This window comes from Scyliorhinus torazame, chromosome 22, assembly GCF_047496885.1.
Source record: "Scyliorhinus torazame isolate Kashiwa2021f chromosome 22, sScyTor2.1, whole genome shotgun sequence".
In the NCBI taxonomy this organism is placed as follows: Eukaryota; Metazoa; Chordata; class Chondrichthyes; order Carcharhiniformes; family Scyliorhinidae; genus Scyliorhinus; species Scyliorhinus torazame.
Window position 1 is genome coordinate 30,420,982 of NC_092728.1, and position 27,800 is coordinate 30,448,781.

General features: G+C 52.9%; 2 protein-coding genes across 3 annotated transcripts in view; one reads left to right on the forward strand and one right to left on the reverse strand.

The window, feature by feature from the left end:
- The window catches only part of LOC140399459 (membrane-associated guanylate kinase, WW and PDZ domain-containing protein 3-like), a 259,100-nt gene extending 249,410 nt beyond the window's left edge, over positions 1-9,690 (reverse strand). The window contains exon 1 of the mRNA XM_072489036.1: positions 7,725-9,690. The gene's annotated coding sequence lies outside the window, so the exon portion shown is untranslated. The remainder of the gene's footprint in view (positions 1-7,724) is intronic.
- Positions 9,691-11,555: 1,865 nt separating this feature from the next.
- gpkow (G patch domain and KOW motifs) overlaps positions 11,556-27,800 on the forward strand; it is a 69,513-nt gene continuing 53,268 nt past the window's right edge. The window contains exons 1-5 of one of the 2 annotated variants that reach the window (XM_072488012.1): positions 11,556-11,970; positions 18,003-18,163; positions 19,060-19,199; positions 23,054-23,160; positions 25,025-25,229. In XM_072488012.1, the coding sequence (XP_072344113.1) occupies positions 11,834-11,970; positions 18,003-18,163; positions 19,060-19,199; positions 23,054-23,160; positions 25,025-25,229 (750 nt within the window). In that variant the 5' untranslated portion in view covers positions 11,556-11,833. The remainder of the gene's footprint in view (positions 11,971-18,002; positions 18,164-19,059; positions 19,200-23,053; positions 23,161-25,024; positions 25,230-27,800) is intronic. The other variant, XM_072488011.1, reaches the window with a different exon arrangement.

Consider the following 27,800-nt stretch of genomic DNA (forward strand, 5'->3'; position numbering starts at 1 on the left):
AACTGGAGGGGTTGGTGCAGGGTGGGGAGGAGCATAGGGTGTCGCTCTATGCGGACGACTTGTTGCTATATGTGGCGAACCCGGTGGGGGAAATGATGGAGGTAATGAGGATCCTCAGGGAGTTCGGGGATTTCTCAGGGTACAAGCTCAACGTGGGGAAGAGCGAGTTGTTCGTGGTTAACCCAGGGGACCAGGAGAGGGGTATTGGCGAGCTCCCACTAAAAAGGGCGGAGAGGAGCTTCAGATATTTGGGGGTCCAGGTGGCCAGGAGCTGGGGGGCCCTGCATAGACTTAATTTAACGAGGCTGGTGGAGCAAATGGAGGAGGAGTTTAAGAAGTGGGATGCCTTGCCTCTGTCCCTGGCGGGTAGGGTGCAGTCAGTTAAGATGACGGTGCTCCCAAGGTTTTTGTTCCTGTTCCAGTGCCTCCCCATTCTTAGCCCGAAGGCCTTCTTTAGGCGGGTCAACAGGAGCATAACGGGGTTTGTGTGCGCGCGAGAGACACCGAGGGTGAGAAGGGTGCTCCTGGAGCGGAGTAGGGATGGGGGGGCTGGCACTGCCCAACCTCTGTGGGCCGCCAATGTGGCGATGGTGCGCAAGTGGGTGATGGAGGGGGAGGGGGCTGCATGGAAGAGGCTGGAGACGGCGTATTGTGAGGGTACGAGTCTGGAGGCGCTGGCAACAGCGCCGCTGCCGCTCCCTCCAATGAGGTATACCACGAGCTCGGTGGTGGTGGCTACCCTCAAAGTCTGGGGCAATGGAGGGGGGGGGCCTCGGTGTGGACCCCAATACGGGGGAACCACTGGTTTGTCCCAGGGAGAATAGATGGAGGGTTTTCGGGGTGGCACAGGGCAGGGATAAGAAGGTTGGGGGACCTGTTTGTGGATGGGAAGTTCGCGAGCCTGGGTGAGCTGGAGGAGAAGTATCGGCTCCCCCCGGGGTACGCCTCTAGGTATCTACAGGTCAGGGCGTTTGCCAGGCGGCAAGTGGTGGAATTCCCGCTGCTGCTGCCAAGCACGGTACAGGACAGGGTGCTCTCAGGGGGTGGGTTGGAGAGGGGACGTTCTCGGCAACTTACCAGGTGATGCAGGAGGAGGAGGAGGCCTCGGTGGTGGAGTTGAAAGGTAAGTGGGAGGAGATCGTGGAGGGGACGTGGGCAGATGCCCTTGGGATGGTGAACTCTTTCTATTCATGCGCGAGGCTCAGCCTCATACAGTTTAAGGTGCTGCATAAGGCTCACATGACTGGGACAAGGATGAGCCTGTTTTTTGGGGGTGAGGACAGGTGTGTTAGGTGCTCAGGGAGCCTAGCAAACCACACCCGTATGTTCTGGGCGTGCCCAGCGCTGGAGGATTTTTGGAAGGGTGTAGCGAGGACGGTGTCGAGGGTGGTAGGTTCCAAGGTCAAGCCGGGCTGGGGGTTCGCAATATTTGGGGTGGCAGAGGAGCCGGGAGTGCAGGAGGCGAAAGAGGCCGGTATTCTGGCCTTTGCGTCCCTGGTAGCCCGGCGAAGGATTCTTCTTCAGTGGAAAGATGCGAGGCCCCCAAGCCTGGAATCCTGGATCAACAATATGGCGGGGTTTATTAAATTGGAGAGGGTGAAATTTGCCTTAAGGGGATCGATGCAAGGGTTCTTCAGGCGGTGGCAACCGTTCGGAGACTTCCTATCAGAACGGTAGACAATGGTCAGCAGCAGCCCCCGCGGGGGGGGGGGTTCTATTTTATTTTTGTTTGTCTATACTGGGGGATCTAAGAGGGTGTATATATTTGCTATGTTTGCTATGTGTTTCGGCGGGTGTTAATTTATTATTTATGTATAGGGGGGAGGGGGACACGGGGGTTGTTTTATTCTGTTTTGTATTTAATTCTATTGGGTTCCTTTTTCATTTTGTTGTTGATATTTTGTGAAAACTTCAATAAAAATTATTTTTTAAAAAAATACAATGCCGTCTGCAAGCGGCCTTCAAAAAGGCTGGGAGCATATAATAGAAAATGCGGCCGCATTGTGCATGCCTGCCCGCTCATCGGCGCGCATGCGCATAGATGAGCGGGCAGGCATCGCAGTGCGATCGCATTTTTTTTAATATTCTCCCAGCCTTTTTGCAGGGAGCATTGTTAAAAGCCGGCTGCTGCAGCTGTTGGGCGTGATTTTGCGCAATTGGGAGCGCCGCGACGGACGGCTCCACGACCCTCCCGTGACCCATCCGCGGGTCACGCCCCCGACTTGGACAATGCCTGCTCTACACTGTCACTGTCAAATACGCCCAGGACAGGTACAGCACGGGGTTAGATACAGAGCAAAGCTCCCTCTACACTGTCCCCATCAAACACGCTCAGGACAGGTACAGCACGGGGTTAGATACAGAGCAAAGCTCCCTCTACACTGTCCCCATCAAACACTCCCAGGACAGGTACAACACGGGGTTAGATACAGAGCAAAGCTCCCTCTACACTGTCTCCATCAAACACGCCCAGGACAGGTACAGCACGGGGTTAGATACAGAGCAAAGCTCCCTCTACACTGTCCCCATCAAACACTCCCAGGACAGGTACAGCACGGGGTTAGATACAGAGTAAAGCTCCCTCTACACTGTCCCCATCAGACACTCCCAGGACAGGTACAGCACAGGGTTAGATACAGAGTAAAGCTCCCTCTACACTGTCCCCATCAAACACTCCCAGGACAGGTACAGCACAGGGTTAGATACAGAGTAAAGCTCCCTCTACACTGTCCCCATCAAACTCTCCCAGGACAGGTACAGGACAGGGTTAGATACAGAGTAAAGCTCCCTCTACACTGTCCTATCAAACACTCCCAGGACAGGTACAGCACAGGGTTAGATACAGAGTAAAGTTCCCTCTACACTGTTCGCATCAAACACTCCCAGGACAGGTACAATGAACATCTTAGCAACCATTAATTCAAATACAGCCCCCAAAGAATACAACACTAAGTAATACAAAAAGGATGGGAGCATATAATAGAAAATGCGGCCGCATTGCGGGGTTAGATGAAGAGTAAAGCTCCCTCTACACTGTCCCCAGGACTGGCACAGCATGGTGTTAGATAGAGAATAAATCTCCCACACACCGTCCCAGTCAAACACGCCAAAGAAAGGCATGGAATACAGTTAGATACAGAGTAAAGCTTCCTCTACACTGTCCCCATCAATCTCTCCCAGGACTGGTAAAACATGGGTTAGATGCACAGTAAAGCTCGGTCTACCCTCTCCCAACCAGATGCTCCCAGCAGAGGTACAACACAGGGTTAGATACAGAGTAAAGCTCCCTCTACACTGTCCCCAATGCACACTCCCAGGATAGGTACAAAACAGGGTAGATACCGAGTAAAGTTCCCTCTGCACTGCCCGCATTAAACACTCCCAGGACAGGCACAGCATGTGTTAGATACAGAGCAAAGCTCTCTCTACACTGTGTCATGTGAGAGTACCTTTAAGAAATGGGTGTTGATAAATGGGTGTGTATATAAATATCTGTAGTGAGCTAAAGCATGGGGTTAGATACAGAGTAAAGCTCCATGTGCACTGTGCCCATCAAACATTCCCAGAACTGGCACAGCAAAGGGTTAGATACAGAGAAAATCATCCTCTCCACTGTCCCCATCAAACACTCCCAGGACAGGCACAGCACGGGGTTAGATACAGAGTAAAGCTCCCTCTCCACTGTCCGCATTAAACACTCCCAGGACAGGTACAGCACGGGGTTAGATACAGAGTAAAGCTCCCTCTACACTGTCCCCATCAAACACTCCCAGGACAGGCACAGTGATGCACGATCAATAACTACTAAAACGAGGTTGTAGCACAACTGAAGGCTTTAATAGACTAGAACTGTTCCCCAGCAGCTCAGGTACAGAATGAGGGCTGCTGGGACAGCACTGATTCTTATACCCCGCCTATCAGGGCGGAGCTACATACTATACAGCCAATGGTAAACCCCCAGGTTCTCCCCCTGTTAAAAAGGAGTCCGGCGGGGATGGTGGCCAGTGGCTACAACTGTAATCAACATGGTATGATCAGATATGGAGGTACCGTGATACCTCCTTACAGTGTTTCGAGGATATTTACAGTCATGGCAGATATATACAGTCAGTGTTTATTATTTACAGTTACAGATCGGTTAAAATGAAGCAATCAGTCGGTCGGGTGCCCTGGTCGTCCTCTGGGATCGTCTGAGCCTCAGTGATGATTCCGGTGGGGGTCCAGGCGTCTGCGATTCCGGGAGCGTGGCTTCGGCCTCCATGGCAGCTTTGTCACCCCTAGACGGTGCTGGTGGGGTTGACCAGGGAGGGGGGCGTCTGTAGGGGGCGTCGGTGGGTGGGAGGGCCCAGGCAGGGGCGGCAGGAGGACTGACCCTCCTGTGAGGTGCTGTGGAGGAGGGGGGGGTTGAGGTGTGTAGCCACCTGAGTTGGCCAAGTCCCGATTTAAAATGGCGAACGGCAAAGGCTGAAGGGAAATTCAGCCAACACAGGCAGAAACCAACAGGTGCTAGTTTGCTGTGTATTTAACTCTGAAAAAGCCCAGACAGCATCGATACCAGCGACCATCAGCATAATAATGTAGCAGCCATCCACATACTAATGAGCAATCCCCGGGAACAATAGCAACATTTGGGACACACAAAACTAAGCCAGACTCCCCGGCGCCAGCAGGAGCCAACACAAAAGAGGTTAGCGAACACCTCAAGACCGCCCATCGATCAGGGAACCGCTCCAGTATTGGAGAAATCGAACCAAGCGATTGGAACGAAGTCCAATCACCTAGAACCAGGTACAGGGTCCGCCTCGAAAGGCGGGAAACCCCTGGGGACTATGAAGTTAAGCCTCCAAGTTCAAATGACCGGGTCACCCAGCAACGAGAACCAACATTGACCGTGACCGGTCCAACGGCCACCGAGAGATCGTAAGTCTCAAGTCAACACTCGCTACGAGATAGGCGCTCCTAGCTATCAATCCGTACCAACTTCGAATCCCGCAGACTCAGAACCCGAACGAAAGGCCATTTGTTTCCCTGACCTGGTGGGCCAGTCCGAAGTTAAGTACAGGCCTGTTAGTCTTAGAAGTAGCTTAGACATAGAATTTGTGCATGAGTAGCGATTACTGTGTATAATAAATGTGCTTTGATTTAAATCTTACTAATCAGTGTATTGAGTTATTGGTCATTACTTGAACTTGAACCTTGTGGCGGTATCATAAAGATACCTGGCGACTCGAGAGAAAAGGTTATAAAACAGAGCCAAGTGAACCAGCCAAAATAGCAACAGTTGCGCGTGGGACTCCAGAGGGCGGCAGGTCCCGTAGGGAGACCGTATCTTGTTGGCCGTCAGGGAACGCCACGTAGGCGTACTGGGAGTTAGCGTGCAGCAGATGGACCCTCTCGACCAACGGGTCCGACTTGTGCGCCCGCACGTGTTTTCGGAGCAGGATGGGTCCGAAAGCTGCCAGCCAGGTTGGGAGCGAGGTCCCAGAGGAGGACTTCCTGGGGAAGACAAGGAGACATTCGTGAGGTGTCTGATTGGTGGTCGTACAGAGCAGTGACCGGATGGAGTGGAGGGCCTCCTGGAGGACTTCTTGCCAGCGGGAGACTGGGAGGTTCCTGGACCATAGGGCCAGTAGAACGGTCTTCCAGACCGTTCCGTTCTCCCTCTCTACCTGCCCGTTTCCCCGGGGGTTGTAACTGGTCGCCCTGCTTGAGGCGATGCCCTTGCTGAGCAGGAATTGACGCAGTTCGTCGCTCATAAAGGAGGACCCCTTATCACTGTGTATGTAAGCGGGAAACCGAACAGTGCAAAGATACTATGGAGGGCGTTGATGGCGGTGGTTGCGGTCATGTCTGGGCAGGGGATGGCGAATGGGAACCGGGAGTGCTCGTCAATCACGTTCAGAAAGTACGTGTTGCGATCGGTGGAGGGGAGGGGACCTTTGAAGTCCATGCTGAGGCGTTCAAAGGGACGGGAAGCCTTTATCAGGTGCGCCCTCTCTGGCCGGTAGAAGTGCGGTTTGCACTCCGTGCAGATTTGGCAGTCCCTGGTGGCTGTCCTGACCTCCTCGATGGAGTCGGGCAGGTTGTGGGTCTTAACAAAGTGGAAGAAGCGAATGACCCCCGGGGTGGCAGAGGTCCTCGTGGAGGGCTTGGAGGCGGTCCACTTGTGCGGTGGCACATGTGCCGCAGAACAGGGCGTCAGGAGGCTCGTTTAGCTTCCCGGGACGATACAAGATCTCGTAGTTGTAGGTGGAGAGTTCTATCCTCCACCACAAGATCTTGTTGTTTTTTATCTTGCCCCGCTGTGCATTATCGAACATGAACGCCACCGACCATCGGTCAGTGAGGAGAGTGAATCTCCTGCCGGCCAGGTAATGCCTCCAGTGTCGCACAGCTTCTACTATGGCCTGGGCCTCCTTTTCGACTGAGGAGTGGCGGATTTCGGAAGCATGGAGGGTACAGGAGAAGAAGGCCAAGGGTCTGCCCGCTTGGTTGAGGGTGGCCGCCAGAGCTACGTCGGACACATCGCTCTCGACCTGGAAGGGGAGGGACTCGTCGATGACGTGCATCGTGGCCTTTGCAATGTCTGCTTTGATGCGGCTGAAGGCCTGGCGGGCCTCATCGACAGGGGTAAGGTTGTGGACTGGATCAGGGGACGGGCTTTGTCTGCATAGTTAGGGACCCACTGTGCGTATTAGCAGAAAAACCCGAGGCAGCGCTTCAGGGCCTTGGGGTAGTGAGGGCGGGGAAACTCCATAAGGGTGCGCATGCATTCAGGGTCGGGGCCTATAACTCCGTTTCGCACTACGTAGCCGAGAATGGCTAGACGGTCGGTGCTAAACATGCATTTATCCTCATTGCACGTTAAGTTAAGGATTTTAGCGGTCTTGAGAAATTTCCGGAGCTTGGTGTCGTGGTCCTGCTGATCATGGCAGCAGATGGTGACATTATCGAGATACGGAAATGTTGCGCGTAAGCCGTACCGGTCAACTATTCAGTCCATCTCGCGTTGGAAGACCGAGACCCTGTTAGTGACACCGAAGGGAACCCTTAAAAAATGATAGAGCCGCCCATCTGCCTCGAAGGCAGTGTATTTGCAGTCGCTCGTGCAAAGGGGTAGCTGGTGGTAGGCGGACTTGAGATCCACCGTGGAGAAGACCTTATAATGCGCGATCCTGTTTACCAGGTCGGATATGCGTGGAAGAGGGTACGCGTCCAGCTGCGTAAACCTGTTGATGGTCTGACTGTAGTCAATGACCATCCTATATTTCTCCCCGGTCTTTACCACCACTACTTGGGCTCTCCAGGGACTGTTGCTCGCTTCTATGACCCCTTCCCTCAGTCGCCTTTGGACCTCTGACCTGATGAAGGTCCGGTCCTGTGCACTGTACCGTCTGCTCCTGGTGGCGACGGGTTTGCAATCCAGGGTGAGGTTCGCAAACAGGGAAGACGGGTCGACCTTGGAGGGTCGCGAGGCCGCAGACAGTAAGGGGGGGTATAGGGCCGCCGAATTGGAAGGTCATACTTTGCAGGTTACATTGGAAGTCCAACCCCAGGAGTGTAGCCGCGCAGAGGTGCGGCAGGACATAAAGGACATAAAAGAATTTCCTTCCTTGGACTGTGAGGTTTGCTAGACAGAACCCCTTTATCTCCACTGAGTGTGACCCGGAGGCCAGGGAAATTCTTTGGTTTACAGGGTGGGTAACAAGTGAACAGTGCCTTACCGTGTCGGGGTGTATAAAGCTCTCCGTGCTCCCAGAGTCAATCAGGCAGGACGTCTCATGGCCGGTGATGAAGACCGTCGTCGTTGCTGTTGAGAGTGTTTGATGTCGAGTTTGGTCCAGAGTCGCCGAGGCCAGAAGCAGTAGTTGTGAATTTTGATCTGGCAGTGTGTAGTCAGCCGGGCTGGGGTCCTGCGGCCCCATCCAAGATGGCGTCTCCCATGGGTCGCACACGGTGGTCGGAGATGGACAAAATGGCGGCGCCCATCCGTCCAGCGCGGTGTCCGGGGAACAAGATGGCGGCGTCCGTGGGCCACACGTGGCCCTAGGATAGGGGGGTGGCGGCGACTGCTGGCCACCTGGGGCCCGAGGAGAAGTTCGCTGTGGCAGTCTGGAGTTACCGCTGGAGACTGCGGCCACCGCTCGTACCTGGCAGACCCCCACAAAATGGCCCTTCTTGCCGCACCCTTTGCAGGTGGATGTGCGGGCCGGGCAGCGCTGGCGGGGGTGCTTTTCCTGCCTGCAGAAGAAACAGCCGGGCCCATCGGAGTTGGCGGGCCGCCTTACAGCGCAGGCCTGCGGGGACACGGGGAAGGTCTGTGGGGCTGCCGCTGCGGGATTCCACGCTGCCCAGGGGGCCGCCGCGCGGTCGGGCATGTAGGATTGTGCGTTCCTGGAGGCAACATCCATGGACCCTGCCAGGGCCCGTGCCTCCCTAAGTCCCAGGGTGTCTTTCTCTAAAAGACGCTGGCGGATCTCTGAGGAGCTCATACCTGCTACAAAGGCATCCCGGACGAGGAGTTCCGTGTGGTCGCTCGCCGAAACATGAGGGCAGCCACAGCTTCTGCCCAGCACCAGTAGCGCGCGGTAGAACTCCTCCAACGATTCCCCGGGGCTTTGTCGTCTCGTTGCAAGCAGGTGACGTGCGTACACCTGATTTACTGGGCAGATATAATGTCCTTTTAAAAGTTCGATTCATGCATCAAAGTCTTCCGCCTCCTTGACGAGGGTGTAGATGCCAGGGCTTACCCTTGAGTGCAGGAGATGCAGTTTCTGCTCCCCCGAGGGTGTGACTCCAGCCGTCTCAAGATAGCCTTTGTAACATGCCAGCAAGTGCTTGAAAATCGCCGCTGAGTTCGCCGTGTGGGGACTCAGTTGCAGACACTCCGGCTTGATTTGGAGATCCATCCTTTCTACTTAAGTTGTAGTTTCGTAAATTGATGCACGATCAATAACTACTAAAACGATGTTGTAGCACAACTGAAGGCTTTAATAGACTAGAACTGTTCCCCAGCAGCTCAGGTACAAAATGAGGGCTGCTGGGACAGCACTGATTCTTATACCCCGCCTATCAGGGCAGAGCTACATACTATACAGCCAATGGTAATCCCCCAGGTTTAACCAATGGAACTTCAGCCTCTGGGGTACTGCAATACCTGATAATACCACACACAGCATGGGGTTAGATACAGAGTAAAGCTCCCTCTCCACTGTCCGCATTAAACACTCCCAGGACAGGCACAGCACGGGGTTAGATACAGAGTAAAGCTCTCTCTCCACTGTCCGCATTAAACACTCCCAGGACAGGTACAGCACAGGGTTAGATACAGAGTAAAGCTTGTTCTGCACTGTCCCCATCAAACACTCCCAGGACAGGTACAGCATGGGGTGAGATACAGAGTAAAGCTTCTTCTGCACTGTCCCTGTCAAACCTTCCCAGGACTGGTACAAGATGGGTTAGATGCAGAGTAAATCTCCCTCTACACTGTCCCCATCAATCTCGCCCACAACTGATATAACGTGGGTTAGATGCACAGTAAACCTCCCTCTACCCACTCCCAGTTAGATGCTCCCAGCACAGGTACAGTACGAGATTAGATACAGAGTAAAGCTCCCACTATACTGTCCCCATGAACCACTCTCAGGACTTGCACAGCACGGGGTTTTACACAGAATAAAGCTCCCTCTCCACTGTCCCCATCAAACACTCCCAGGACAGGTACAGCATGGGGTTAGATACAGAGTAAAGCTCCCTCTACACTGTCCCCATCAAACACTCCCAGGACAGATACAGCATGGGATTAGATACAGAGTAAAGCTCCCTCTACACTGTCTCCATCAAACACTCCCAGTAATTTGCTAGTTACACAATATTTAACTGTTACATTTCTGGTGTTTAGACTGATGTCGGGATGGGGGGGGGCATGTGGAGTTGGAGGGTTGATATGGTTTGGGGCAAGTGGGTGTCCCCTGGCTGTGGGACAGAGCATCTTTCCTCTCTCGGTGCTTGCCATCCAGCTCCTGCTCAGGCTCATGTCTGTGCTGCATCAGGACAGAGCCGCTCACTCTCGCCCACCTCCTCTCTCACCCTACCCCTTCCAAACGTGGCACAGTTGGCAGCCTTTTTCCCAGGGCCCTTCCCCTCCCTTGGACCTCCCTCCCTATTGCCCAGTTGTGCCACATGCCTCCTCTCGCTCTGCCAACCCTGCATCAGGCAGGCAGACTGGCACCAGCAGAGGGCGGGTGCAGCAGGTGGTATATGGGGATGGACAAGGTTGCCTTGGACCCAGGGGCTAAGGGGCAGGAGCTTGGGGGGGGGGGGGCACATTCCCTGGCACCGAGCAGGTGAGCTGGGCACCCACAATTGAATAGTGAACATTGCAATAGGAGCATCTGGCCTCACACACCCAATCCAGAAATCACTGATACACATAAATTTGGTCACACTGGGTGGAGGGAAGGGAGGGAGCTGTGCAAATGGAGACAGCACTGGCTTGTGTGCAATGCAGATAGAGGACAGAGTTTACCTGCTGCAGGATCCAGGCTTTTGCTGCATCAACTCCCTGCCATTGCCTGGGGAGGAAAGGATGCTTGATTGACAGGAGTGAGGGGCGTGGTCTGCTTCCCTTCTCATTAGATAAAACCCCGCCCCGTGGGGGAGGAGCTACGTCTCATGTCCATCGAACAGACTCCGCCCCTGGAGGGGAGGGGTCAATCCTCTGTCCATCAGAACAGCCTCCGCCCATTTGGGACAGGGTCGATCAGAACAGGCACTGCCCTCTGGGGAGGAGGGAAATCACCTGTCCATCAAACCCTCATCCCCATCCCACAGAGGAGGAGCCCAGCTCCCCTGTCCGTCAAATAGAGCCTCGCTCACTGAATGGGGGGTTAGTTCCTGTCAATCAAACGCAGTAGCCGCCCACAGCAAGAGTAGCTTTGACAGAGAGTCACCCAGGCACGAAACGTTAGCTCCCTTTTTTCTCCACAGATGCTGTCAGACCTGCTCAGATTGTCCAGTATTTTCTCTGTCTGTCTCAGATTGCAGTATCCGCAGTAATTTGCTTTAATCGCCCATCCATCCGTCCATTGAAAAGAGGCCACGCCTCCTGCCGGCAGAGATTCGGGCCCTGGGCTCGCGTCCATCACCTTTGAACTCTCATCCTCGGCGGGAGGGCGGAACCCTTGGCGCCTCATCCTCATTGGTCGGTCACACCTGTGTCACGCGCGTTGATTGTTGCTGCCCATCATCCTACATCCGGCGTTGCCATTGACTGCGGTTTGTCCACGCTCGCAGACACTGATTGGCCAACCTGCCCGACAATCATCACAGCCGCTGTGGTTTGATTGGCCGAGCAGGCCAAGCACATGACGAGCAGAATTGCCCCGTCTCCTCCGTCTCGAGGTTAATTCGTGGGTGGGGGCGACGCCTTCAAGGAAAGAATACTCTTCGCATTGGGGGGGGGAAAACTGATTTTTATTTCCCCCTCTTCTCGCTCGACCTTCTCACAGGTTCCCGGGGTGACTGCATACTTCATTGAAAAATAAAAGAATTAAACATTCTGGGAGATGTAGTTTCTCCCCGGGGAGCCGGTACTGCGCGTGCGTGTCAGTATAACGGATCTAAAATTTTTGACAGCGGACAGGTTCGCTTTAGGCGATCGAGAAAAGCTGCGGCCAAACCAAAAATAATTTGGACCCGAATTTGGAAAATGGCGGCCCTCAGTTGGCTGAAGGGATACCGGGCATTCTGGGAGTGGTAGTGTGGCTGCGCGGAGTCGGGCCTCCATTACCCAGCAGGCTATGCAGGCGCCTGCGCAGTGCCCAGTCCCAGGATGGCCGATCGGGAAGGCGAACGCGGCCCGGTGTCGTTCAGCTTCACCCGGACCGCCAGCAAGTTGCGGCTCAGAGAGGCGGAGCCCAGCGCTGAGGAAGAGGCGGTGAGCGGCGTGGACCAGGGCGAGATCCTCAGGTAGTCTCTGAGGAAACCATCCCCGTCAGCGGTCCTATGTAAACCGGTCACGCTGCCATGGCGCCCTCTAACCAGTGGTGGTGCTGCAGCGCCCGTTTGGCACGGGCTCTTGAGCGCCCCCGGTAGCGGGAGGCTCAACATGCCACAACCTGCCACAAGCCTCCCACTACCCCCCTCCAATTTCCCTCTGCACCTTTCCTAGTACCCTGACCGCAAAGGAGAGGGCCTTTCAGCCCATTGGGACCGTGCTAATCCTCCGAAGGACCAATTCCTCCCTTCTGTACCTATCCCAGTACCCTGACCACACAAATGAGGGCTATTCGGCCCATTGGGACTGTGCTAATCCTCCGAAGGAGCAGTTCCTCCCCTCTGCACCTATCCCATTACCCTGACCGCACAGGTGAGGGCCATTCAGCCCATTGGGACTGTGCTAATCCTCCAAAGGGGCAGTTCACCGCCCCTCCCTCTGCACCTATTCTTGTACCCTGAAAGCACAGGAGATGTACATTCTACCCATTGGAATCATCCTACTCTCTAAAGAAGCAGTTTTGCACTGCAGTGTCCGCACTCCCCATCCCTTTTCTCCCTTTCAGATTGAGAAAATAGCAACTGGAGTAGGCCATTCAGCACCTTGAGCCTGTTGAGATCATGGCTGATCTGTGATCTCACTCCCTATATCTGCCTTTGATCATATCCTTTAATATTTTGGCTTAACAAAAATCTGCCTATCTCACATTTCATATTAACTATTGATCTAGAGGGCAGCATGGTAGCGCAGTGGGTTAGCACTGCAGCCTCACGGTGCCGAGGTCCCATGTTCGATCCTGGCTCTGGATCACTGTGTGGAGTCTTTGCGTGGGTTTTGTGCAAGGTAGGTGGATTGGCCACGCTAAATTGCCCCTTAATTGGAAAAATGAATTGGACTCTCTAAATTAAAAAAAAACAATTGACCTAGCTTCAACTGTTGGTTGTGGGAGGTAGCTCCAAACCTCTAGCACCCTTTGAATGAAGAATTCTTCTGAACATCTCTCCTGAATGGTCTAGCCCTAATTTTTAGACTGTGCTCCCTCCTTTTAGAATCTCCAGTGGCAATTATTTAACTTTATCTACCCTGTCTTTTCCTGTTGTTATCTTGAACAGTTTGATCACTTTTGTAAACCTACATTTCACTCGCTCCAAGGCCAAATTATCCTTCCTACGGTGTGGTGCCCAGAACGGCTCACAGTGACTCCCAAGAGGGGTCTAACCAGGAAATCCTAGACAATCTCAGCAGGTCTGACAGTATCTGTGGGGAGAAAAGGTAGCTAAAGTTTTTTAGTCTGGATGATTCTTTGTCAAAGCTCCCTTTTCTCTCCAAAGCTGCTGTCAGACCTGCTGAGGTGGTCCTGTATTTGTTTCAGATTCCAGCATCTGCAGTAATTTGCTTTTATCTATGGGGTGTAACCAAAGTTGTGTGCCGCTGCAGCATATAACTCTTTATATTCCAATCCTCTAGATATAAAGGCTAGCATTCCATTAGTATTCTTGATTATTTTCTGCACGTTTTCCTGGCATTTTAAGGATTTATGCACCTGAACCCCCAAGTCTCTTTGGACAACCACTGTACCGAACCTCTTTCCTTTTAGAAAGTACTCTGCTCCATCCTTTTTTGGTCCAAAATGGACAACCTCATATTTGCTTACATTGAATTCCATCAGCCACAATTGTACCCATTCACCTATGCTGTCTAATGTCTCCATGCAATTTATGCTATCGCCTAGGCTCTCCACAATGCCGCCTAAGTTTGTATCATCAGCAAATTTGGATATTTGACTCTCTATGCCATCATCCAAGTCATTCATGAAAAGTGAATAACTCAGGCCCCAACACAGGTGGGGACACCACATCTACAATGTAATAATAATAATCACTTATTGTCACAAATAGGCTTCAATGAAGTTACTGTGAAAAGCCCCTGGTTGCCACATTCCGGCGCCTGTTCGGGGAGGCCGGTACGGGAATTGAACCCGCGCTGCTGGCCTTGTTCTGCATTACAAGCCAGCTGATTAGCCCACTGTATTAAACCAGCCCCAACTCCGCAATGTGCTCCTCTACTTCCTCTAACACCCTCGGATAGAAACAGTCAGGTCCTGGGGATTTGTCCCATTAATTTTCTCATCATCGATGTTTTGCTTACGATGATCTTATTTAGTCCTTGTCTCCGATCCACTATTCACGTCCTCGGGACTTCTGGCAAGTTATCCTCCTTTTCTATTGTAAACACTGAGGCAAAGTCATTGTTCAATGTGTCTGCCATTTCCCCATCACTGGCAATACCTCCATTTCCAGTCTAGATAGCTGAAGAAATAGTGGAGGCGTTAGTTATGATCTTTCAAAAGTCACTGGAGTCAGGGAAAGTCCCAGAGGATTGGAAAATCGCTGTTGTAACCCCCCTGTTCAAGAAGGGAACAAGGAAAAAGATGGAAAATTATAGGCCAATTAGCCTAACCTTGGTTGTTGGCAAGATTCTAGAATCCATTGTTAAGGATGAGATTTCTAAATTCCTGGAAGTGCAGGGTCGGATTAGGACAAGTCAGCATGGATTTGGTAAGGGGAGGTCGTGCCTGACAAACATGTTAAGAGTTCTTTGAAGAGGTAACAAATAGGTTCGACCAAGGAGAGCCAATGGATGTTATCTATCTTGACTTCCAAAAGGCCTTTGATAAGGTGCCTCACGGGAGACTGCTGAGTAACATAAGGGCCCATGGTATTCGAGGCAAGGTACTAACATGGATTGACGATTGGCTGTCAGGCAGACGGCAGAGAGTTGGGATAAAAGGTTCTTTTTCGGAATGGCAACCGGTGACAAGTGGTGTCCCGCAGGGTTCAGTGTTGGGGCCACAGCTGTTCTCTTTATATATTAACGATCTAGATGACGGGACTGGGGGAATTCTGGCCAAGTTTGCCGATGATACAAAGATAGGTGGAGGGGCAGGTAGTATGGAGGAGGTGGGGAGGCTGCAGAAAGATTTAGAAAGTTTAGGAGAGTGGTCCAAGAACTGGCTGATGAAATTCGACGTGGGCAAGTGCGAGGTCTTGCACTTTGGAAAAAAGAATAGAGGCATGGACTATTTTCTAAACGGTGACAAAATTCATAATGCTGAAGTGCAAAGAAACTTGGGAGTCCTAGTCCAGGATTCTCTAAAGGTAAACTTGCAGATTGAGTCTGTAATTAAGAAAGCAAATGCAATGTTGTCATTCATCTCAAGAGGTTTGGAATATAAAAGCAGGGATGTACTTCTGAAGCTTTATAAAGCATTAGTTAGGCCCCATTTAGAATACTTTGAGCAATTTTGGGCCCCACACCTCAGGAAGGACATACTGGCACTGGAGCGGGTCCAGCGGAGATTCACACGGATGATCCCAGGAATGGTCGGCCTAACATACGATGAACGTCTGAGGATCCTGGGATTATATTCATTAGAGTTTAGGAGAGATCTAATAGAAACGTACAAGATAATGAATGACTTAGATAGGGTGGACGTAGGGAAGTTGTTTCCATTGGCAGGGGAGACTAGGACCCGGGGGCACAGCCTTAGAATAAAAGTGGGGTGTTCTTTCCGAGGATGGGCCGAATGGCCTCCTTCTGCACTGTAAAATTCTATTCTATGAATACAGAGACTGACATCGCTTTCTCTTCTCCAGTTACCCATTCCGATATTCCCCCTGCCACCCTTACCGAGCCCCGAACTGCCCCCTCTCGGGTGGATGTAAGGAATCCCTTTGGGAAGAGGGAATCGGTATCCTGAGGTTGATATTGATCCTTTAACAACATGGTGTATAAAGTAATATATGATGCGCTCCTTTATCTCATTGGTGTGTGGGATCTTGCTGTGTGGAAATTTGCTGTCGCAGTTGTTGTGACGGATGCTGAAGAAATGCAGCTGGTATTCATCGCCCTGTGCCGAGATTCACTTTCCGCCCACCACCCTCTGCTCCCACTTTCATTCGTATTCACTGTTAATTTGAATGGACATCTCTCTGATTTGTAAATGTTTTCTATTGTGGTCATGGTGTACTTGCAGACTTTGACCACTATGGAATGCTGTTGTGTGAGTGCGCCCAGTGCCTAAGGGGCCTGGAAGCTCTTGATGGTGCCAGCAGACACCATGCGCTCCCTTTCCAGCGAAACCCGGCAACGAACATAGCCATGCAGGGAAGAGTAGAGAGTGTAAAGGTTTGGCGGAGGGGGGTTCAAAGTCTCACTCTGCATTAGGATCCGTACTCTGAACAAAAAAGGATCGAGTGACTATGACAAGTAATGTGTTGAACGACAAATTTATTGAATATTGAAACGAATAAGATATGATTAATACAAAATATATTTTTCCACAGCATAAGGGGGTGGCACAGTGGTTAGCACTGCTGCCGCACAGTGCCAGGGACCCGGGTTCAATTCCGGCCACGGCTGACTGTGTCGAGTTTGCACGTTCTCCCCGTGTCTGCGTGGGTTTCCTCCGGGTGCTCCGGTTTCCTCCCACAGTCCAAAGATGTGCAAGTTCGATTAATAATCCTAATCTTTATTAGTGTCATAAATAGGCTTACATTAACACTGCAATGTTCATAGAATTTACACTGCAGAAGGAGGCCATTCGGCCCATCGAGTCTGCACCGGCTCTTGGAAAGAGCACCCCACCCTAGGTCAACACCTCCACCCTATCCCCATAACCCAGTAACCCCACCCAACACTAAGGGCTAATTTGGACACGAAGGGCAATTTATCATGGCCAATCCACCTAACCTGCACATCTTTGGACTGTGGGAGGAAACCGGAGAACCCGGAGGAAACCCACGCACACACGGGGAGGATGTGCAGACTCCGCACAGACAGTGACCCAAGCCGGAATCGAACCTGGGACCCTGGAGCTGTGAAGCAATTGTGCTACCCACAATGCTACCATGCTGCCCTAATGAAGTTACTGTGAAAATCCCCTTGTCGCCACATTCCGGCGCTTGTTCGGCTACACTGAGGGAGAATTCAGAATGTCCATTTCACCTAACAGCATCTCTTTCGGGACTTGTGGGAGGAAACCCACGCAGACACGGGGAGAATGTGCAGACTCCGCGCGGACAGCGACCCAAGCCGGGAATCGAACCTGGGACCCTGGAGCCCATACGGGGATAGGGTTATGGAGATGGAGGTCTACTTCGAAGGCTCGGTGTTGACTTGATGGGCCGAATGGACTCCTGCTACACTACATAAGGATTCTACCCACCCCCACCCCCACAAATATCCGGTTCCATTACAGCCTTGCGGGGTCTGGTCCAGTCTCAACATGAGTCTCAAGGCATTCCCAGGCACTTGTGAGACTGCAGCACCTGCAGTTCATGCTGACACAAAGCTATTGCAGAAGTCAAACAATCCCATTGTTGGATTTCCTGTGTTTTCAAACTTCACCTCCCGATGCTTCACACAAGGTGACCACCCCCACATATTCCAGGCCCGTAGACCAAGGGGTCCGTTTGCTCAGTTGGCCAGACGGCTGGTTTGTGATGCAGAGCGAAGCCAACAGCCCGGAGTTAATTCCCGTACCAACCTGAGGTTATCCATGAAAGAGCCCCGGCTTCTCGATTTCGCCTGAGGTTTGCCGACCCGGTTAAATCGGCACCAGTCAGTTCTCGCTCCAAAGGGGAGAACCGCCTATGGCCCTCGTGGACCAACCTGACATTTACATCTTAATGAATGCAGAGAAATAAGACTTCTGATAAACAATAGACAACTTATTTTGGTATTTGTGCTTGCAAAATGGGGAACAAAGTCAATATACCACTTGTGCATTTGAAAAGAACACGACTGGGAAAACCGGTATCGATCAATTGATCAAAACGCAGTCATAGCTGGGTAAAGATCAATGTTTGCCGAGGAAGATTTAATACAAACTTTAACTATTCACTGTGGGCTTAAAACATGAGCAAAGTCGAAAGGAAATTCTTCCCCCGCCGGCTGGCTCTGCCCCTCTCACTTGCTCTCTCACTCTCTTTCTCTTACTCAGTGTGAAGCCCCGAGAGAAACCCCGGGAGCTCATCATCCCTCTCATCCAGAAGAACCGTTGGCACAGGCCAGAGCCTGGGGATAAAGTGAAGGAGGAGAAGCCAGGCGCGAAACAGGAGGACTCCGAGGTTCTGTCTAGGGCGGTGCAAGAATTGATTGAAGGTGCGTCGATGGGGGAATGGGAGGGGGTGGGATAGAAAGAATGTTGAAGTGCGAAGGGAAGGGAATTGTACAGAAGGAATGTTGATGGGAGTATGGGAGGGAGTTGGATAGAAGGAACATCGATGAGGAATGGGAGGGAATGGGATAGAAGGAACGTCGATGGAAGAGAGTGGGATAGAAGGAACGTCAATCGAGGAATGGGAGGGAATGGCTAGAAAGAAAGTCAATGGGAGGGAGTGGGCTAGATGGAATGTCGATGGGGGAATGGAAGGGATTGGGATAGAAGGAATGTCGATGAGGGAATAGGATAGGAACGTCAATGGGATAATGGGAGGGAGTGGGATAGGAGTAATCCCGATGGAGTAATGGGAGGGAGTGGGATAGAAGTAACTCTGATGGGATAATGGGTGGGAGTGGAATAGGAGTAACTCTGGTGGGATAATGGGAGGGAGTGGGATAGAAGTAACTTCGCTGGGATAATGGGAGGGAGTGGGCTAGAAGGAAAGCAGATGGGGGAATGGGAGAGTGTGGGATACAAGGAAGGTCGATGGGGGAATGGGAGGGAGTGGGATAGAAGGAAAGTCAATGGGGGAATGGGAGGGAACGGACTAGAAGGGAGGTGAATAGAATGGGAGGGAAGGGCCCGTAGGGAGAGAACGAGGGGTGGGGAACGAGGCATCGGGAGGGGAAAGAGTGGATGAGGGAGTGGCATGTGCATCAAGTGGTGCGTGCCTAGTATGTGTGAGGGGTGTAGTTGTAGTCGGTTTGCTGGGAAAGTGTGTGAACCCCTCCCCCGGCTTGCTGTCCTCCTCCCCTCTGCTCCTCCGCTCGCTAACGCCCTCCCACCCCCGTTGCCCTCCCTCCCTCCACTCACTCTCCTTCCCATCTGCCCTCAGAGTCTCAGAGATACCAGCAGAAATGGACAGAAGGCTCCCGGGATGATCCGGACCTCAGCATCCCACTGCTGAAACAGAACCAGGCACCCAGTGGTTTTGAGGACGGTGACAAGATCAACGTGGAGCTACGCCCAGAGTCGGTAGGTGAAGGGCCAACCCAGGCACGGGTTGTCCATGCACAGCTTTGCATTGACCCCCACCTCGGGTCCTCTCAGTAATCCCAGTCCGACGCCTCCCAGCCTGGTTCCTGCCAGGGGGAATGAGGAGGATTAATTGAGAGAAACTGGATAACCTATTGACATGGAAGAGATGTGTTCACTCCTGGATTGACATTCCAGCTGGCGTTTCTGATTTCCAGCTGCGAAGAAGTTGCAGGGTGGTCATAACTCCAGAGTTAGTTCGGCCCTCCAAGGGAGGGAGAGCCACCCTCTTACCAGGGAAAGGGGACAACGATGTATGATTGTGATGGAAAACTGCTTGTTTCGTACCTTTCTGTCCTCCCACATTTGGGATGTTGGTTCTGAGACTATCCAACCTTAACAGTCATGTGGGCCACTTCCTGGCACCCACTGGGCCACTTCCTGGCACCCACTGGGCCACTTCCTGGCACCCACTGGGCCACTTCCTGGCACCCACTGGGCCACTTCCTGGCACCCACTGGGCCACTTCCTGGCACCCACTGGGCCACTTCCTGGCACCCACTGGGCCACTTCCTGGCACCCACTGGGCCACTTCCTGGCACCCACTGGGCCACTTCCTGGCACCCACTGGGCCACTTCCTGGCACCCACTGGGCCACTTCCTGGCACCCACTGGGCCACTTCCTGGCACCCACTGGGCCACTTCCTGGCACCCACTGGGCCACGACCTGGCACCCACTGGGCCACGACCTGGCACCCACTGGGCCACGACCTGGCACCCACTGGGCCACGACCTGCCACCCACTGGGCCACTTCCTGCCACCCACTGGGCCACTTCCTGCCACCCACTGGGCCACTTCCTGCCACCCACTGGGCCACTTCCTGCCACCCACTGGGCCACTTCCTGGCACCCACTGGGCCACTACCTGGCATCCACTGGGACACTGACCCAGTCTTGATTCTCGAAAGATAATTGATCAGAGAAATCAACTGATGTTAGGGAAACAACTACAAAACTGTATTTACAAATCAATTCAACTCTGTAGCTAATACAACCGTACCATTCTCACTTCTCCGGCGCCAACCCACATTATACTCAAATTGACATTTGCTCCTTTCAAGCTAACAATGCTCTCCCCTGGATCAGACAGTTCTGGAAAATCTAGATTGAAATGTTGATCTGATTTGTGAAGAGAAGAATGATACACGGTGCTGAAATTCAGTGTGGCCTTAACTCGGGGAACCCCCTCCCCCCCGCCTAGAACAGCAACAATGTAACTGGCCTCCCCAGTTCAGGCCCTTTGTGTTAAACGCCCTGTAATCGTGTGACCATCTTCTGCGAGACTTGAAGCAGCACGGTAGCATAGTGGTTAGCACAGTTGCTTCATAGCGCCAGGGTCCCAGGTTCGATTCCTGGCTTGGGTCACTGTCTGTGCGGAGACTGCACGTTCTCCCCGTGTCTGCGTGGGTTTCCTCCGGATGCTCCGGTTTCCTCCCACAGTCCAAAGATGTGCAGGGTTAGGTGGATTGGCCATGCTAAATTTCCCTTGGGTTAGGTGGGGTTGCTGGGTTGCAGGGGTAGGGTGGAGGTGTGGGCTTAAGTGGGGTGCTCTTTCCAAGGGCCGGTGCAGACTCGATGGGCCGAATGGCCTCCTTCTGCACTGTAAATTCTATGATCTATGAGATAGGTCCTTGGACAGAGTAGAGACATTAAGCAGAAAGGTCCTCAGGCAGAGTACAGATTTGCGAAGCCTTTCTTTCAGCAATCTCTCTGTGACAAATTGAGAGTCTGTTCCCAGTAGTTGCAAGAGTAATACACCAGGTGGTTGGGAGTCAACATCCTGTTTTACAGCTCTCCCCGGTTTAATGTTCTTCCATTTATTTTGAGGAAGGTACACAAGTATCTGACCCATCAATGCAGCATCTCATCAGAATTGTGTCCAATGACAATTTACACTACTCTTTATATGTTGGTTTAACTCAAAGGCAAATTCTGTACAATATTTAATTTTGTAGTGCTGACGCCTGAAGTTGCCCCCCCCCCCCCCACCCCCTTTCCATAAGACATAGGAGCAGAATTAGGCCACTCCGGCCCATCGAATCTGTTCCGCCAATCTCCTGTCTTCTCCCCATAAACCCCTTGTCAATCAAGAACCTGCCTATCTCTGCCTTAAAGACAATCTGATTTGGCCTCCACAGCCTTCTGTGGCAAAGAGTTCCACAGATTCACCACCCTCTGGCTGAAAAAATTCCTCACCTCTGTTTTAAAGGACCGTCCCTTTAGTCTGAGATTGTGTCCTCTGCTTCTAGTTTTTCCTACAAGTGGAAACGTCCTCTCCACGTCCACTCTATCCAGGCCTCGCAGTATCCTGTAAGTTTCAATAAGATCCCCCCTTCATCCTTCTAAACTCCAATGAGTACAGATCCGGAATCCTCAACCGTTCCTCATACGACAAGTTCTTCATTCCAGGGATCATTCTTGTGAACCTCCTCTGGAACCTTTCCAGGTCCAGCACATCCTTCCTTAGATATGGGGCCCAAAACTGCTCACAATACTCCAAATGAGCTTTATACATCCTCAGAAGTACATCCCTGGTCTTGTTTTCTAGCCCTCTTGACATGAATGCGAACATTGATCATAGATCATAGAATTTACAGTGCAGAAGGAGGCCATTCGGCCCATCGAGTCTGCACCGGCTCTTGGAAAGAGCACCCTACCCAAACCTCCACCCTATCCCCATAACCCAGTAACCTCACCCAACACTAAGGGTAATTTTGGACACTAAGGGCAATTTAGCATGGCCAATCCACCAAACCTGCACATCTTTGGACTGTGGGAGGAAACCGGAGCAGCCGGAGGAAACCCACGCACACACGGGGAGAACGTGCAGACTCCACATAGACAGTGACCCAAGCCGGGAATCGAACCTGGGACCCTGGAGCTGTGAAGCAATTGTGCTAACCACTATGCTACCGTGCTGCCCCACGGTAAATTGCATTTGCCTTCTTAACTGCCGACTGAACCTGCACATTAACCTTAAGAGAATCATGAAAAAGGACTCCCAAATCCCTTTGTACTTCTGATTTCCTAAGCATTTCCCCATTTAGAAGATAGTCTATACCTCCTTCCAAAGTGCATAACCTCACACTTTTCCAAATTGAATTTCATTTGCCACTTCATTGCCCACTCTCCTAGCTTGTCCAAATCCTTCTGTAGCCCCCTTGCTTCCTCAATACTACCTGTCCCTCTGCAGATCTTTGTATCATCTGCAATCTTAGCAACAGTGCCTTCAGTTCCTTCTTCCAGATCATTAATGTATATTGTGAAAAGTTGTGGTCCCAACAGACCCCTGAGGCACACCACTGGTCACCGGCTAATTTTGCCTCACCTTTTATATATTGAAAAAAACTCTTCCTGTCTTCTTTTATATTACGAGCTAGCTTGCACTCATATTTCATCTTCTCTCCCCTTATTGCTTTTTTAGTTGTCGTCTGCTCGCTTTTAAAGGATTCCCAGACCTCTGGTTTCCCACTAATCCTCGCCACTTTGTATGCATTTTCTTTTGCTTTTATGCTTTCCTTGACTCCTCTCGTCAGCCATGGATGCCTTGTCCTCCCCTCAGCATGTTTCCTCCTCCTTAGGATGAAATTCTGCTGTGCGTCGCGAATAACCCCAAAGAAACCCTGCCATTGCTGCTAGGGTTCCCTGCTAGGCTCCTTTTCCAATCAATTCAGTATAGCGAGGCGAGGGAATGGCCTGGTTGTACTGCACGGTTTGCTTTAACCCAGCAGCACGGCTGCTCAATGGTGAAGGCAGAGCTGACCCACACTGGCTGGTGTGTTCCCTGTGCTTAGTCCACAGACGCAGACTACGAGTCAGTTCCTGTGGATGCTTACGGCCTGGCCATGCTGCGGGGGATGGGCTGGAAGGAGGGTGAGGGCATTGGACGCACCTTCAAGCAGTGAGTACCACTCCCCTACCCATTGCAGGGCTAGCACCCACCCCGGCTGGATCTGTCAGTGTGAGAGGGATTAACTTTCCTATTACTGCGAGAAGGGAGGGGATTCCCCATCTGTGGGGGAGGGGAGGGGTGTCCCCACCTGTGGCGGAGGGCGGGGAGGGGTGCCCCCGCCTGTGGCGGAGGGCGGGGAGGGGTGTCCCCACCTGTGGCGGAGGGCGGGGAGGGGTGTCCCCACCTGTGGCGGAGGGCGGGGAGGGGTGTCCCCGCCTGTGGCAGAGGGCGGGGAGGGGCGCCCCTACCTGTGGCAGAGGGTGGGTAGGGGTGCCCCCACCTGTGGCAGGGGCGGGGAGGGGTGCCCCCACCTGTGGCAGGGGGCGGGGAGGGGTGCCCCCACCTGTGGCAGGGGGCGGGGAGGGGTGCCCCCACCTGTGGCAGGGGGCGGGGAGGGGTGCCCCCACCTGTGGCAGGGGGCGGGGAGGGGGGCCCCTACCTGTGGAAGAGGGTGGGAGGGGTGTCCCTGCCTGTGGCAGAGGGTGGGGAGGGGTGTCCCTGCCTGTGGCAGAGGGTGGGGAGGGGGGCTCCCACCTGCGGCAGAGGGCGGGGAGGGGTGCCTCCGCCTGTGGCAGAGGGCGGGGAGGGGGGCCCCCACCTGTGGCAGAGGGCAGGGAGGGGTGTCCCTGCCTGTGGCAGGGGGCGGGGAGGGGGGCCCCTACCTGTGGAAGAGGGTGGGGAGGGGTGTCCCTGCCTGTGGCAGAGGGTGGGGAGGGGTGTCCCCGCCTGTGGCAGAGGGTGGGGAGGGGGGCTCCCACCTGCGGCAGAGGGCGGGGAGGGGTGCCTCCGCCTGTGGCAGAGGGCGGGGAGGGGTGCCCCCACCTGTGGCAGAGGGCGGGGAGGGGTGCCTCCGCCTGTGGCAGAGGGCGGGGAGGGGTGCCTCCGCCTGTGGCAGAGGGCGGGGAGGGGGGCCCCCGCCTGTGGCAGAGGACGGGGAGGGGTGCCCCCACCTGTGGCAGAGGGCGGGGAGGGGGGCCCCCGCCTGTGGCAGAGGGCAGGGAGGGGGGCCCCCGCCTGTGTCAGAGGGCAGGAACGGGGGCCCCCCCCTGTGGCAGAGGGCGGGGAGGGGGGCCCCCCCCTGTGGCAGAGGGCGGGGAGGGGGGGCCCCCCCTGTGGCAGAGGGCGGGGAGGGGGGCCCCCCCCTGTGGCAGAGGGCGGGGAGGGGTGCCCCTACCTGTGGCAGGGTGGGGTGAGAGGCACCCCCAATTGTGGAGGAGGTGGTGAGGGGGGCCCCTGCCTGTGGCAGAGGGCGGGGAGGGGTCCCCAACCCCTGCAGAGGAGGAAGGGGATGCCCTGGGGTGGGGGTGGGGAGTTGGCAACCCCAGCCTGTCGGAGATGGAGGGGCATGGCACACCTGCCTGAGGTTGCCTGTGGGATTTCCCACTTGTGTTGTGGAAGGGGGGGGGGGGTTACCCCGCTTGTGTCTGGAGTGATGGGAGCAGGATACCCCTGCCCAGGTGTGGTGGCGTTTATGGAGTGAATAGGTTTGTTCCTCTGTTATGAGGGAAGCTGCGGGAGGAGTCCCTCGTGGGTTGGCGGAGGTTGGGATCCTGTTGGGGGAGTTGTGGCCGTTTGGATTTTTGTGGATCTGATGGGATAAGTCCAGTCTGATGGGATAGGTTCAGTCTGAGGGGGAGATCTCAGTTTTTTTTTGGGGGGGGGTTGCTGGGGCTAGTGTGAGGTGTTGGTTGCTGCCGACTGCAGTTTTCCTGTCTGCGAGTAGGTGGCATTAGTGGGGCATACTTTGGGAGGCATTATTTCTCTGCTCAGTGTGACGATGGTCCATAAGAAGAACCTGCCACTCTCTCACCAGGGATGTGAAACCTCTGGAACATCAGCTGCGACCCAAGGGCCTGGGGCTGGGTGCTGACCGGTCAATCATCCGGGACCTCGAGGAACCTCGCCCTCAGAGAGCGATGAAACCTGGAGAGGAGAAAAGACCAGAGGAACCCACAGGCCTAGTCGCAGGGAGTCTTGTACAGATCGAAAAGGGACCACACAAGTGCCTTTATGGCAAGGTAGGTCTCACCTCACCCAACTATACCGGCTCAGTATCAGCAAGGCCTGATTATATCTCCCAGTGATCACTGTGTCTCATTGAAAGACGGTGTAAATTCTCCGGTTATATCTCCCAGTGATCACAGTGTCTCACTGAGAGACGGTGTAAACTCTCCGGTTATATCTCCTAGTGATCACAGTGTCTCACTGAGAGACGGTGTAAACTCTCCGTTTATATTCCCGGTGATCGCTGTGTCTCCCGAGAGACGATGTAAATTCTCCGGTTATATCTCCCAGTGATCACTGTGTCTCACTGAGAGATGGTGTAAATTCTCCGGTTATATCTCCCAGTGATCACTGTGTCTCATTGAGAGACGGTGTAAATTCTCCGGTTATATCTCCCGGTGATCACTGTGTCTCACTGAGACGCGGTGTAAATTCCCCGGTTATATCACCCGGTGATCACTGTGTCTCATTGAGAGACGGTATAAACTCTCCGCTTATATCTCCCGGTAATTACTGTGTCTCAGTGAGAGACGGTGTAAATTCTCCGGTTATATCTCCCGGTGATCACTGTGTCTCACTGAGATGCGGCGTAAACTCCCCGGTTATATCTCCCGGTGATCACTGTGTCTCATTGAGAGACGGTATAAACTCTCCGCTTATATCTCCCGGTAATTACTGTGTCTCAGTGAGAGACGGTATAAATTCTCCGGTTATATCTCCCGGTGATCACTGTGTCTCACTGAGAGATGGTGTAAATTCTCCGGTTATATTCCCAGTGATCACTGTGTCTCACTGAGAGACGGGGTAAATTCTCCGGTTATATCTCCAGGTAATTATTATGTCTCACTAAGAGACGGTGTAAACTCTCCAGTTATATTCCCGGTGATCACTGTGTCTCACTGAGACGCGGTGTAAACTCCCCGGTTATATCTCCCGGTGATCACTGTGTCTCATTGAGAGACGGTATAAACTCTCCGTTTATATCTCCCGGTAATGATTGTGTCTCAGTGAGAGACGGTGTAAACTCTCCGGTTATATCTCCCGGTGATTACTGTGTCTCACTGAGAGACGGTGTAAACTCTCCGGTTATATCTCGCAGTGATCACTGTGTCTCAAAGAGAGACGGTGTAAACTCTCCGTTTATATTCCCGGTGATCACTGTGTCTCCCGAGAGACGGTGTAAATTCTCCGGTTTTATCTCCCAGTGATCACTGTGTCTCACTGAGAGATGGTGTAAATTCTCCGGTTATATCTCCCAGTGATCACTGTGTCTCATTGAGAGACGGTGTAAATTCTCCGGTTATATTCCCGGTGATCACTGTGTCTCACTGAGAGACGGTGTAAACTCTCCGGTTATATCTCCCAGTGATCACTGTGTCTCACTGAGAGACGGTGTAAACTCTCCGTTTATATTCCCGGTGATCACTGTGTCTCCCGAGAGACGGTGTAAATTCTCCGGTTATATCTCCCAGTGATCACTGTGTCTCATTGAGAGACGGTGTAAATTCTCCGGTTATATTCCCGGTGATCACTGTGTCTCACTGAGAGACGGTGTAAATTCTCCGGTTATATCTCCCAGTGATCACTCTCTCTCACTGAGAGACGGGGTAAATTCTCCGGTTATATCTCCCGGTAATTACTATGTCTCACTAAGAGACGGTGTAAACTCTCCAGTTATATTCCCGGTGATCACTGTGTCTCACTGAGCGACGGTGTAACTTCTCCGGTTATATCTCCTGGTGATCACTGTGTCTCACTGAGACGCGGTGTAAACTTCCTGGTTATATCTCCCGGTGATCACTGTGTCTCATTGAGAGACGGTATAAACTCTCCGGTTATATCTCCCGGTAATTACTGTGCCTCAGTGAGAGACGGTGTAAACTCTCCGGTTATATCTCCCGGTGATTACTGTGTCTCACTGAGAGACGGTGTAAACTCTCCGGTTATATCTCTCAGTGATCACCGTGTCTCACTGAGAGACGGTGTAAACTCTCCGTTTATATTCCCGGTGATCACTGTGTCTCCCGAGAGACGGTGTAAATTCTCCGGTTATATCTCCCACGGATCACTGTGTCTCACTGAGAGATGGTGTAAATTCTCCGGTTATATCTCCCAGTGATCATTGTGTCTCATTGAGAGATGGTGTAAATTCTCCGGATATATTCCCGGTGATCACTGTGTCTCACTGAGAGACGGTGTAAATTCTCCGGTTATATCTCCCGGTGATCACTGTGTCTCACTAAGAGACGGTGGAAATTCTCCGGTTATATCTCCCGGTGATCACTGTGTCTCCCGAGAGACGGTGTAAACTCTCCAGTTATATTCCCGGTGTTCACTGTGTCTCACTGAGAGACGGTGTAAACTCCCTGAATCTATCTCCTGGTGATCACTGTGTCTCATTGAGAGACTGTGTAAATTATCCGGTTATATTACCGGTATTCACTGTGTCTCACTGAGAGACGGTGTAAACTCCCTGGTTATATCTCCCGGTGATCACTGCCTCACTGAGAGACGGTAAACTCCCCGGTTATATCTCCCGTGACCGTTGTGTCTCATTGAGACGCGGTGTAAATTCTCCGGTTATA